At 40.9% G+C, this 14016-nt stretch overlaps 1 protein-coding gene and 1 gene segment (V, D, J or C); both read left to right on the top strand.

Moving 5' to 3' along the window:
* Window positions 1–657: 657 nt before the first annotated feature.
* LOC121529336 lies at window positions 658–1195 on the top strand. The segment is given in 2 exon segments: window positions 658–773; window positions 852–1195. Coding segments are annotated over 2 exon segments (369 nt in total).
* A 541-nt stretch (window positions 1196–1736) lies between these two features.
* Window positions 1737–14016, top strand: part of LOC121529358 — a 69955-nt gene continuing 57675 nt past the window's right edge. Inside the window, exons 1-3 of the mRNA XM_041817142.1 lie at window positions 1737–1826; window positions 3371–3669; window positions 4901–4905. Coding sequence (XP_041673076.1) covers window positions 1766–1826; window positions 3371–3669; window positions 4901–4905 — 365 coding nt within the window. The 5' untranslated portion in view covers window positions 1737–1765. The remainder of the gene's footprint in view (window positions 1827–3370; window positions 3670–4900; window positions 4906–14016) is intronic.

The following is a 14016-nucleotide window of genomic DNA, read 5'->3' as shown; positions in this document are numbered from 1 at the left end:
TTATTATTATTATTATTACTATTACTGTTATTATTATTATTATTATTTTTATTATTATTACTGTTATTATTATTATTATTATTATTATTATTATTACTGTTATTATTATTATTATTATTATTATTATTATTATTATTATTATTACAATTATTATTATTATTATGTTTAATTTCCTTCTTTGTATGTTTACATTTAAATGTAAAGTTTATGATGACAGTATTGTGAGGATTTAATATTTCAATTTAATATTTAAAAAAAATGCATTTCAGTTTGTACAGGTATGTGTATATAAGCATAAATTAATATAGTTATATATTTGATAAAGGAAATGAAATCTGTATTGATTGAATGAGTGAATTATGGAGGAGGGGTGGGATTAAATAAGTGTGTACTTCCTCCCACTCCTTTATGGATATATAAATCAAATTGTTACATGTGACATTTTCATTGCACTTTATTTTTTATTGTATTTATTTTATTTTGTCTAAGAGAATTATTTTCTGTCCTTGTGTATGACCACACTGCTCTCTGTTTTACATATTCTAAATAAATTTCTATCTATCAGACTCATGTTAACACGTCTGTGACAGTTTCCCTTTAAACCTGTAGAGGGAGGCCTATGCAAACTCTTCTCTCTTATTAACAGCATCAGGAACTCAGGGATGATCACTGGGACGGTTTCAACACGTCTAACATTAAAGATCAAACAGCACTGAACCAAAGAATGGACAACTCTGTTCTCTGGAGTTTATTACTCCTTGTTACGCTTCATGGTGAGAAACTGATCCAGCTTAGAGTTTTTACTCATGTTTTTAGTTTTGTGTTTGAAACTTATCACATTTTTATTACAGGAGTCTGGAGTGAGATCAGACTGGATCAGTCTCCCTCTGAGGTGAAAAGACCTGGAGAGACACTGAAGATGTCTTGTGTCACATCAGGTTATAGCATGACGAGCCACAATATCCACTGGATAAGACAGAGAGCAGGCAGAGCTCTGGAGTGGACTGGGAGGATGGATGCAGGCAAAAACTCTGCTAGCTATGGCAGCTCCTTTCAGAGTGGCTTCATCATGACTGAGAATGTTCCCAGCAGCACTCAGTACCTCCAGATCAGCAGCCTGACAGCAGATGATTCTGCTGTTTACTTCTGTGCTCGTAGACACAGAGAGTGAAGACGGTGGAACAGCTGCACAAAAACCTCCACAGACAAACATGATCATTAATCACATGCATTCAAGCAGGAACCACACTGATGCAAGTCATTTAAAAAGGTAGTGTTGGTTTAGTAGATAAGCACAGACCTTCACTAGTATAAAGTTCACCAGGTAGATCTATGATTAATTTATATCAGCTTAATAGAAACTGTACAAAAGAAAACTATAAGAACCATGTTATAGGCATGCTAGGAAAAAAAATAATGTTGTAAAGGATTTTCAATTCGTAAATGAAGACAAACTTTCTGGTTAGTTATATAGATGAATGGTTGCATGAATGCAGGACATGTGCCTGACTCATGACTGATTTTTGTCAGAAGTATTGAAGAAAAAACAAAACGAAAAAAAAAAAGATGTTCATATCAAACTTTTCTTAATGAATAAATATTTTCCTTTATTGCTGCATGAGTCAAAATGATTTCTACTGCAGATATAAGTCGTTCTTCTTATATACCCTGTCAGTGTTGTCCTGTATGCAAAGTGATCTTCCTCCATGTCTGATATAAAGACTCCACATCAGGCTGAGAGTCAGAGAGTCAGAGAAGCTCCATCATGTCACCTTCAACACCAACCATGTTCTCTGGAGCTCTGCTGCTGCTGGCTGCTGGATCCTGTGAGTCTCACTGAGGCTCACACACTGACAGTATGATCACAGCACAATGACTCCTAACACACTCATTCAATATTCTACATGTTTTCATCCACAGGTGTGAAGAGTCAAACTCTGACACAGCCAGCCTCTGAGACTGTGCAGCCAGGTCAGAGTCTGACCATCACCTGTCAGCTCTCTTATTCTGTTAGCAGCTATGGTACAGGCTGGATCAGACAGCCTGCAGGGAAAGGACTGGAGTGGATTTTAAATGGATGCTCTGGATGCACGACAGTCTACAAAGATTCACTGAAGAACAAGTTCAGTTTCAGCTTTGATTCTTCCAGAAACACAGTGACTCTAACTGGACAGAACATGCAGCCTGAAGACTCTGGAGTGTATTACTGTGCCAGACTCTCACAGTAACACACCCCATCAGCAGAGCTGAACAAAAACCCTCAGAGCCTGAACACCAAACATGAAGCCACCAGAGGAGGCGCTCTAACACCAGAAATCATTCAAACTAAAGTTCAATGACACAAAAGAAAAGCATTCAGAGATTTTACAATCAAAAGAACATTTACACTACTTTAACAGTACTATGTGAATACCTCCACTTACTAGTGTTATATTCATTTCATTTTAAATCTTCTTTTTGGATGGAGATGTAGTTAATCACCTAATACATTAGAAAGATAGTGATATGTACTTTACTGACTTGAAAATGTTTTTTTCTTTTTGCATTGTGATGAAAACAACCCAAAAATCTATCACATAATCTCAAACTACAACTCACCCCTCTGACCACATAAAGAATAAATGGTGAATGTTCAGTACAGCTTTAGTTTTATGAATCATTACAGAGTTATCTACGTATGTCACATGTATAAATCTGCCTAGATCAGACCGTCCTCACAAACTGAGTGAGCGTGCCAGAAGGAGACTAGTGAGAGAGGACACCAAGACTCCTATGACTACTCTGAAGGAGTTCAAGCTTCAGCAGCTGAGATGGGAGAGCAGATAAAAGATTCAACACTGAAAAAACAGAGTTTCAACCCGTCTATTCTTAGATACCACAGAAGAGAGGAAATCTTAAATACACTAGTGAGGATTACACTTTTACTACAGCCAGTATTACTATCAATGAATTTTGTATATATTTCTCACAATAATACATTTGAATTTAGTTCTTGTTTTGAGACCTTAAATGAGATTGGGAAATAATTCTAACTCTTCCAATAGACTGGGATGAAAAAAAATACATGAAGACATAGCTCTTCTTAGAACCACTGGATCTTCTCTCTGCTCCAGTCAGACCATCACTGATGCTTCCTATGTCTGATTGTATGCAAACTCAGAGAGCTTCCTTGTTCCTCAGCTATAAAAACTCTCCATCAGGCTGTCAGTGGAGTTCACAGCACCTCACTTTCAACATCAAGCATGTTTTCTGGAGCTCTGCTGCTGCTGCTGGCAGCTGGATGTGAGTCTCTCTGCATCTGTCAGAGTCAACACTTCTTCTCCTCTACTTGAACTTCATCATCTCTGACTAAACATGTTCTCTTTAACAGGTGTGAAGGCTGAAACTCTGACACAGCCAGCCTCTGTGACTGTGCAGCCAGGTCAGAGTCTGACCATCACCTGTCAGGTCTCTTATTCTGTTAGCAGCTACTGGACAGGCTGGATCAGACAGCCTGCAGGGAAAGGACTGGAGTGGATCATACTTGGACGTGCTGGTCAAACCACATACTACAAAGACTCATTGAGGAACAAGTTCAGTATCAGCTTAGACTCTTCCAGAAACACAGTGACTCTAAACGGACAGAACATGCAGCCTGAAGACTCTGCTGTGTATTTCTGTGCCAGAGAGACACACAGTGATAGACAATAACAAGAGAGCTGTACAAAAACTACTTCCTCTTTACCACCAACACTGGGAATACTTGACACTCTGTATGTGATAAACAGTTAAAAGAGATCAGGAGCAGTTTTCAGATATGGAAGTCTTTGAAAGTATTATAAACCTGAATGTTTAAGGTTTTCTGTTTCATGATAAAGGAAAGTTAAAGCCTGGAGGAGGAGCGGTCACACAGGATCATAACATTCAGTATTCAGAAACACAGAAATGGAAAAGAAAAAGTAAAATAAAGTTAACTTTAACATGCAAGATTCCTGCCATCTTCTACTACAGCTACTATCTATTATGAAAAATTTGGAAAATTTTGTGCCAAAAGTAAGTATTTAGGTGCAATATTTACTTTAAAAAGTAGTTATTCAAAATATATTCACATGCAAAAATTCACATGTTAAAAAGGCTGAACTTTTAACTAAATTTCAAGGACAGAAGTCAAATATTCTCTCTGAGGAGGAGTGAATGCAAAGTGAGCTGTGTTCCTCCTCTACTTCTGTGACTGCAGAGAGGATGACAGAGAACAGTGGACACACAGTTGAACATGATGGACTATAGGACAGGACTGCTGCTTTTAACTGTCTGCTGGGCAGGTGGAGATCTTCACTCATCTTTATTCAACAAAGTCTTGTCACACTCTTCTATCTCATGCTTTTCTCTTCTGTGTTGGCAGGTGTTGATGCTCAGACTCTGACACAATCTGAACCAGTGGTTATAAGGCCTGGACAATCTCACACACTGACCTGTACAGCCTCTGGGTTCACATTCAGCAGTTATGAGATGAACTGGATCAGACAGGCTCCTGGACAAGGACTGGAGTGGATCGCTTATATCAATAGCGGTGGTGGCAGCATCTACTACTCTACTTCAGTCAGAGGCCAGTTCACCATCTCCAGAGACAACAGCAGACAGCAGCTGTATCTGCAGATGAACAGTCTGAGGGCTGAAGACTCTGCTGTTTATTATTGTGCCAGAGAGACACAGTGGCTGGAGCTGGTGGAGCAGCTGTACAAAATCCTACAGAGCCTATTTCACCTATTAGCTCTTAATAAGACAGACATTTCTTTGCATTTTTAATAGCCATTGAATGAGTCCAGAACTAATTTAAATAGTGAGAAACACAAAAAAAGTAAAAAACAAATAAGAAACAAAATCTTATAGTGGAGAAACACTCCATAAGTCTGCACCAGTCGGCGCTACACTCATAAAAACGACTCAAGCCCCTCTTTGATGTGACAAATTAAAATTCAGTTTGCTTTACTTAAATCTATCTGTTTTTAAATCATACAGGCAAACTAAATAAGAATCTGTTGTGCTAACCCAAAATTTATTAACAGTTTCGCCTGAGACTTAAAAACATAAAATAATTGAGTTGGATTCAAAGGATCACTCTGTGCGCATGCACTCAAAAAAATTATTTTTGACTGTCACAGGTATTAGTTGAACAAATTAAATTGGTTTTACTCAATTTAACATATTTCTAAACTTTAGTTATTCTAAATAGATAAAACCAATGTGATTCTTTCTAAGTTTGAATGAATTCAAATAATATAACATAAAACTAATGAGATTTGTTTACAGAACGGTTCGGTCAGTAGGTGGCAGTATGCATCTGTAATGTTGTATTGTGGTCTGCAAGTAAGACCAAAGAACAAGAATAGTTGCTTCTTTGGAGGAATGTTGACTCCTTGTTTGGAATTTTTGTCTCTCCCAGCCAGCATTTACTTGATACTTAAACTTTTTAGTAATCATGACTTATTCTTCAGTGTTTTGTCAAAAAACATTGACATTACTAAATCAGATTAGTTGTTTGTACTATTCAGCTGAAAGATGCGAGGCAATGATCATGTTAAGCTGTGATAACTAAATATGTTTAGTTCTTTCAGGGAAGAGGCTATTTCAAATTTTAGAAAAAACCATGGGTGAGACTGTCAGTGCATCTGTTCGGATCAGCTGGCAATGTTATCACATTGCTTTTGTATGAGGAAAAGCCATTACTTTGTCTCATTTTATCTCCAACCCCATCAGTAATTGGCTGATCTAAAAATATGTCTGTATAAAGGAAGTTTCTTTTAATGTCTCTTCACAGATGTTAGGTAAGGCTTGTGGTGGAAGTCTCCAGTTTTTAAGTTCATGTCTACTTTCATATTGAGGAAAGCAAGGATGAGGAATATTGTCTAGAAAAGTGAAATGACTCTCTGAGGTTCTGGCATAGGAAGCATAGGCAGTTAATACTTATTCTCAACTTTGGGAGCAAATAGATACAGACAGCGTGATCTGCAACATTGACCCCCTCACTCATGGTGTCACACTTCAAAAAACACTTCTCACTAAAAATATCAACTAATAAACTAAACATGCATAATTTTTTAGAATGTTCACGTTCATTGCAAAGTTGTTATTATGCATGTTTAGTTTATAGAGATTGAAAATGTGATGTCACTTCCGCGATAAAACCGCAAAGACTTGTGGGTGGAAGTGGCAAGAGAGCGGGTTATTTGAATGAACGCTATCTAGCATCAGATAAATTGGTAAATAGAGACAATGGCAAGAAGTTGTTGCGTTATTAACTGTCATAATCGTTCGCGTAACAGCCACGGGACACCGACAGGCAAAGAAATTTTAGGCTTTTATCGCTTTCCAGCATGGAAGAAGAACAGCTCAAGCCGTGTTTCCGAGGTCACAAAGAGGCGGCGGATGGCATGGGTTGTCGCAATACGGAGACCAAATATAACTTTCAACAACACTCCTCCTCATATGTTAGCGTGTTCAAAGCATTTCCACAAAGGTGAGTTAATTTTATCTGTATTATGTTATGTGTCATGTAACGTCAATGTTATGCGGTACAAACGTAACGTTACGTTAGAATGATTGGTTTGACAGAGCATTATTTTTGTGGTTTGCAGAGACGTTATCGATTGTAAGAGTGTAGGTTAATGGCTAGTTTTTGTTTATTTCAGGCAAACCAGCCTACGAAATGCTGGAGTGTGATCCTGACTGGGCACCTTCTCTTCACCTCGGTCATACTGAGGTTAAAGCTGCTAACACGGCGAGATTTGACCAGTTAAGAGGGAGAGCCAGAGCAAAACAACTCTCATCAACAGTTCCTCATAACACTGGACCAGAGACAGAGGAGGATGATGCAGGCCAAATCCACACAGGTTAAATAAGTTCTACTTTCTCTGTTATTTTACTTAAAAGCTATACTACTTTTGTCTGTATTTGAACTTTTCTCAATGATATTTTGCCTTTATCAGTAGTGACATTTGCTGCTCTGATTTAGTCTTTTTATTTTTGTAGTAATACATGTTTCTTTTTTTTAGCATCAAACACTCCTGCAGCTGAGAGTGAAGCAGGGCAAAGCACTAGCAGTCAGGACAGTGATGGAGAGAGGCAAGAGTGCAGGATGTGTTCCCTCAGGCTGAAGGAAATCATGCATCTGCAGGAAGAGAACCAAAAGCTGAAAGACAGACTCTCTCAAAAAACCCTGGATGAGAATTTCCTCAAAGACAATGATCCAAAGGTGAAGTACTACACAGGGCAGCCTTCCTTTGCTCTGTTGATGGGTGTGTTGATGCAAATTATCCCCAGCCTACCAAATACAGACCGAAAGCTTTCCCCTTTTCAGATGCTCTTGTTGACCCTCATGCGCTTAAGGCTAAATCTGCCGCTTGACCACATTGCACACCTCTTTGATATAAGCCGGACAACCGCGTCCACCCTGTTCAATGACACTGTAAATGTACTGTATGCTCACCTCAGCCCTTTAGTGCACTGGCCAAAGAGATACTGCATACAGGCTAGCATGCCACATCAATATATAGAGTTGTTTAGTGATCGTGTTACAGTTATTATTGACTGTTTTGAACTGTTCATTGAGAGAGCACAAAATCTACGTGCTAAAGCAGAGACGTATTCAAATTATAAAAGCAGGCACACTATGAAATATCTCATAGGCATCACACCACAGGGGACCATCTCTTTTATTTCTAATGGATGGGGGGGGGGGGCGATCCAGTGACAAACGCATAACTGAGAACTGTGGCTTTCTTGAGAAGCTCTCACCTGGAGACATAGTGCTGGCAGACCGGGGATTTGATATTAAGGAGAGCGTTGCCCTTGTGGGTGCCACACTGAAAATCCCTGCATTCACTAGGGGCCGCAGCTAACTAGAAGCAAAAGATGTGGAGGAGACAAGAAAACTAGCCCATGTTAGGATCCATGTGGAGCGTGTAATTGGGTGTATTTGCTCCAAGTACACAATCTTAAATGACACCATACGTGTGGGTTTAGTGGTGCCATGTGAAGGTGAGGGCATGACTTTGCTAGATAAAATAGTGGCTGTTGCATGTGCTCTCACTAACATGTGCCCAAGTGTTGTTTTGAAACAATGATTTAAAACTATTCTATCCCTTATTGTAAAGATTGTCTGTGTCATGTTCAAATTAAAATGTCAAATTTGACTTGATTAGTGATAACAATTGTAATGTTGATTTAAATTACAATTACATCCGATTAAATTAGATTTGTGTTCACAGTATATGACAGCCAATGGTATTCCTGTTTGTTTATATTATGAAATTACCATGTAATGTTTGTTTAAGAATTTCATGTTCCAATGCTGTGCATAACTGCAAATAAAATACAGAGAAGGAAAATTTATGGCTCTTTATTTGTAAAAGGTGCATTGCTGAGATGTAGAAAGACTGTTAATAATACTGGAAATTTTTGACCTATGAAATTAACAAACAAAGCAAGTTAAAATTGTGCAAAAGAAATTGTATAAAATACTTAACTATAAAGTGCTTAATAAAAGGAAAAGAAAAGTGCTTAAATGTTCCAGCACAATAGAGCCTAGAGAAATGTACAAGGACTATATAGTCTAAACCATAAATCTGAACCAGGACAAAAACATGTTTAACCAGGTTTAAAATGTCCCTGAACCAGGACTAAAATGGATCTATACAGTGACCAAAAAATAAGCTTAACATGCTTTTTTTCTTTTGTGTGTGGGATCAAGATCAACTGAGGGCTTTGCTTGTGACATGCTGGGCACAGGGCGAGTGTAATGATGTGCTACTAGCTCAGGCAGAACAACTTTGTAAAAGAAATCCTGAGCTACAGGTAGAAGTTTCTCCCACATGTTTACATCTGGCATTACACGTGTAATTACACAGGTTTTTGTTGTCCACACAACAAAGTCACAGAACTTTGCCTTTGTAACAAAGATCTGTGTTTGGACTTGCTTGTAGTACATGTGGGTCTGCTTCAACTCCAGTGTCCCATCAGTCATTTGCAGACAAAACTGTCTGTCTGCACAGGCCTGCAGGAGGTTGTGGTGGCGATGCTTGTAGGGGCATTTGATTTCCACGCAGCCTTTTCCACAACACTCACAGTGCACAAGAGCATCAGGGGTTGCTCCTAACTCAGGGAATGAGGGGTTGATGATGAAACCACAGCTGTCCACTTTCAGCTCCCTGTGCTGGAGCTTGCTCCGTGAGGTGTAACATTCCCTTGCCCTCGCTTCATTTTCCCTGCCCCACCTGATGGACTCTGGTTCAGTGTTTGTGTGTCGATGTGCATGCTTTTGTGGGTAGCACACCTTCTTCACTGTCGATAAAGCTGGGTTGGTTTTGGAGGTGGACACCACAGCATGTATGTTTGATGCAGTTATTCGTCCTGATCATGCTGTGTGCCAATATTCAGATTCATGCTGCTGCCTTGTTTTCTTTTCAAGTGCATCAGCCTCTGAGTCTGACACGGATACACAGTGTTTTAGGCCCTCACAGTGCTGAAGTAGGACAGCCAAATTACAGCCATCCAACTGTGGATCATAGAGGCGCAGAAGGGATTTGGGGAGAATACAAGGCTGGACAGGGTCTGCATAAAGGTGACAGAATTCCTCCATCACAGAGCAGAGTCCAGACCTGTGCTCATGCATAAGGTCTGTGAGAGGTTTTAAGTCTGCCAGTGTGCGCTTTTGGGTTGACCTTCCGCCCGTCTGGGTCCGTATGCTGGGTGCAGAGCTCTCCCTTTGTACCTCACTGACAGACTGGTCAAGAGCCTTTTTCCTGGCTGCACTGGTGGTGTAGTCAATTGTGTGGCCTGGCACTCCCTGCACTTTACTCACATTGGATGGCATTGTCCAGTAGGCTTGGCCATCTGTTGGTGTGACATTCCCACGCAAATGTACAGCAGTGTCAATTTTGTACAGGAGGGCTGCAACATGAACACATTTTTCGGCCACACCAGCCATACACGTGCAGTGAGCACTCTCCACTTCCCCAGTGGATTTTAGGATCACCCATGGTTGAAGAGGCTTTTGGCTCAGGCGCATGGAGTGGTTCACCTAAAACAGTCAATGCAGAGAGACATGTTTTAATTTAGAGTATAAAAACTACACAGTACAGTAGCCACACTGAAAACAGCAGCATCTGGCAGAGAAAAACGGTAACAAGCACTAAGAGCTAGTGGCAAGGATAAGGATGACCACTCCTGGCTGAATGAGGGCTAGACATCAAGAGAAGTAACCTTAGGACTATTATTACTTGACATATTAGATATATTTGTCATAAAATTGACCTTGCTTTGTTTATTTCTCGAGGAAACATTAACAGAAAGAAATTAAAAATGGAAAAATGGATGGTAACCTTACCTTGGTATGCACCACGGTTTTCTGATCCACTTGGAACATCTCCAGGTCCTGCACCCATCCATCTGTGAACTGGACCTGGGCCTGCTGCAGAGATCTGAAGTTGCTAAATATTTCGTGTGTGTACGCACTGACACTTAAAATCATATAATTATAAATGTATGCGTGGTGAAAGTTTGGCAGTAGGCTGATGTCTTTGGTCCACTCCGAATGTTCGTACGGGTCCAACCCTTTCAGTCCTTTAAGTTTTTCCATGTAACGTGCCCTGGCACTTTTGTTTAGTTTTTCTCTGTACGGACCTGCAGCGTTCTCCTTTTCTCTGTACATGATATTTTTATTTCCATTTCAGTCTTACTTTTCAGGTAAAGTCACTTAGCCGGTGTCGAATAGCTAGCGCTTAGCGCTATTGTTTTGGTTGCGTTGCCACTCTCACCCACAAAGCAATGCGTGTTGGTCACGTGGTCTGTCATTCTCTATTAGTTGATGTTTTTAGTGAGAAGTGTTTTTGAAGTGTGACACCATGAGTGAGGGGGTCAATGTTGCAGATCACACCGCTTGTATGTGATTATATATTTGTACTTGAGAATAAAACACAGCTGATCATACTTCTTGAATCAGAACCACTGAAGATGTCTGTGAGTTAGTCCTCATTACTGCTTAGCACAATATGAAACCATTAAAGCACACACACAACAAAGTCTTCTACCATCAGTGTTTTCTCCCAACAGTTAAGAGTCCTTTCATTACATTAATAGATGCAGACAGTGCGCCAGAGCAGCCATTTACTCCCTCCCTGAGGGGGTGGAGACATGGTTAGACAAATCATTGGCTTTGCCACATGTGACATTCATGTTGTAGCGTTGCCTGCCAGTGCCAATAGATGCATTGACAGTCTTACCCATGGTTTTGGGTACATCAGCATATTTGAATCACATAGAATTTATTGAAAGAAATTACATAAACTGAATTTAAGTAAATTAGGTAATTCTATGAGCTACATTTGTTTGATTAGATTTCATTACATAAGAGGTATTTACACTGTTTATGTTAGAATTACTTAATTCAATTGGATGGAAATTTGTTATGTAATTGAATTACATAAAACTGGCAAAATTGGCGAATAAGTTCTTTAAGTGTATTTGCATTGGTCTCCTTTAGCTGATGACCTGAGCAACAAGCCTACCTTTCTAAGCTGTAGTTGATGATATCAAAATGATTCCTGATGTTTTTGCATTCAAGTTTCTGTTTGAGGCATTTAGCATTTTACTTATTTTGAGTGTTCTGTTTGTGTTGTTGATGAGGACTCCACCACTGAGAATGCTGAGTCAGATATTGGAGCCATGGGGATTTAAATAATCTGAAGAGATTGGTATGAGGAGCCAGGGACGTGAGAACTATGATTGAAGGCGCCAGAGTCTTCTGTCAAGTAGGCAGTGTCATCGTGGTCTTCCTCATGATGTTTGGGCTCATTTATGAACATTATGGTGTGCCATCATCCCTGATGATGGCACACCATTGGTTGTCATGGGTGACATGAACATCCACTTGGATAGAGCCCAGGCTACTGATTTTATTTCACTACTGTCCTCCTTTGACTTGAAACTGGTTCAAACGCCTCCTACACACAAGGCTGGTAATACACTGGATTTGATTCTAACTCGCAATTGCTCCACGGCTAATTTGAGTGTAACACCACTTCACCTCTCTGACCACTACTTCATTCAGTTCTCACTTGGCTTACCTGAACTTCAACAATCTACTACTCAATTAAGATCATACCGCAGAAACCTTCAGTCACTTGACCCAACACAGCTGTCTGACGAGGTCTCAGCTGCACTAGCCTCATGTAACGAGTCCTTCACACTCACTGTTAACGAGGCCACAGACACATTCTGCTCCTCACTGACCTCCTCTCTGGACAAACTCTGCCCTCTGGTGTCTAAGCCTATTCGTAATACTCCACCTTGTCCCTGGCTCACTGAGGTCATCAGAACCCAAAGGGCAGGGCTCAGAGCGGCAGAGAGAAAATGGCGTAAATCCAAACAAACCACTGACTTGAGTGCTTATCAGCAAAAACTGTCCTGTTTTACCTCTGCTCTAAAATCTGCTAAGAAGGCGTTCTATCAATCAAAGATCTGTGCTGCCACTGATGCACGCAAACTCTTCTCTGCTTTTAACTCGCTCCTCTCTCCTTCAAACCCACAACCCTCCAGTATGTTGACTCCAGACATGTTCGCCTCCTACTTCACTGACAAGGTTTCTGCCATCAGCAACCAATTCTCTGAGCCTGTCCAACTCAGTTTTCTGCCACCAGCTAGTGATGCATCACTTAGCTCATTCTCTCCACTAAGTGAGAGCGAGGTCACCAGGCTTCTGCTTGACTCTAAGCCCACAACCTGTCCCCTCGATCCGATACCATCACATCTCTTGCAGGCGATTGAGCCCACAATCAGCCCTGCTGTGAGTTGTATCATTAATTCCTCTCTGTCCACAGGTGTTTTCCCAGCTGCTTTCAAGCAAGCGCGGGTTACACCACTGCTCAAAAAACCCACTCTCAACCCAGCCCTGGTTGAAAATTACAGGCCGGTCTCACTTCTCCCATTCCTATCAAAAATACTGGAGCGCACAGTCTTCAACCAGCTCTCAGAACACTTGCAGAACAATGATCTACTTGATCAGAATCAGTCTGGCTTTAGGCGGGGCCACTCTACTGAAACTGCACTTTTGTCGGTAACGGAATCACTTCGCTTGGCCAGAGCAGCTGGTCAGTCCTCAGTTCTCTTACTGCTGGATCAGTCTGCTGCCTTTGACACAGTAAACCACCAAATCCTCCTCTCCACACTCTCTTCACTTGGTATCTCAGGATCTGCCCTACAGTGGTTTAAGTCCTACCTCACAGGGAGATCTTTTAGAGTATCATGGAAGGGAGGAGTGTCTAAACTGCATGGCTTATCAACAGGGGTGCTTCAAGGGTCTGTGCTTGGTCCCCTACTTTTCTCAATATACACCACCTCACTTGGTGCAATCATCCGCTCCCATGGCTTTTCTTATCACTGCTATGCAGACGACACACAGCTATTCCTGTCCTTTCCACCAGATGACACAACTGTCTCAGCTCGGATCTCATCCTGCCTTGCTGATATTTCTAAATGGATGAGGGAACGTCACCTTCAGCTCAACCTGCCCAAAACTGAGCTCATTATCATCCCAGCCAGTCCCACTATGGAACCGCAGATCAGTATCCAGCTTGGATCAAATAATCTCTTGCCCACTAAGTCAGCCCGGAATCTGGGTGTCATGATTGATGACCAGCTAACCTTCAAGCTCCATGTGGCCTCGATTGCTCAGTCCTGCCGTTTCGCCCTCTACAACATCAAGAGGATCAGACCCTACTTGACAGAGCATGCTACACAACTCCTAGTACAGGCTCTTATAATATCACGTATTGACTACTGTAACTCATTACTGGCAGGCCTACCTGCATGCACAGTTATACCTCTGCAGTTGATCCAGAACGCAGCAGCACGTCTGGTCTTCAACCAACCCAAGAGAGCTCATGTCACGCCTCTTTTAATCTCTCTACACTGGCTTCCAGTTGCAGCTCGCATTAAATTCAAAACTCTAATCATTGCTTACAAAGCAGTAACTAAAACTGC

This window comes from Cheilinus undulatus, linkage group 21 (assembly GCF_018320785.1).
Source record: "Cheilinus undulatus linkage group 21, ASM1832078v1, whole genome shotgun sequence".
Classification (NCBI taxonomy): domain Eukaryota; kingdom Metazoa; phylum Chordata; class Actinopteri; order Labriformes; family Labridae; genus Cheilinus; species Cheilinus undulatus.
This window is presented reverse-complemented; position numbering and strand designations above follow the sequence as displayed.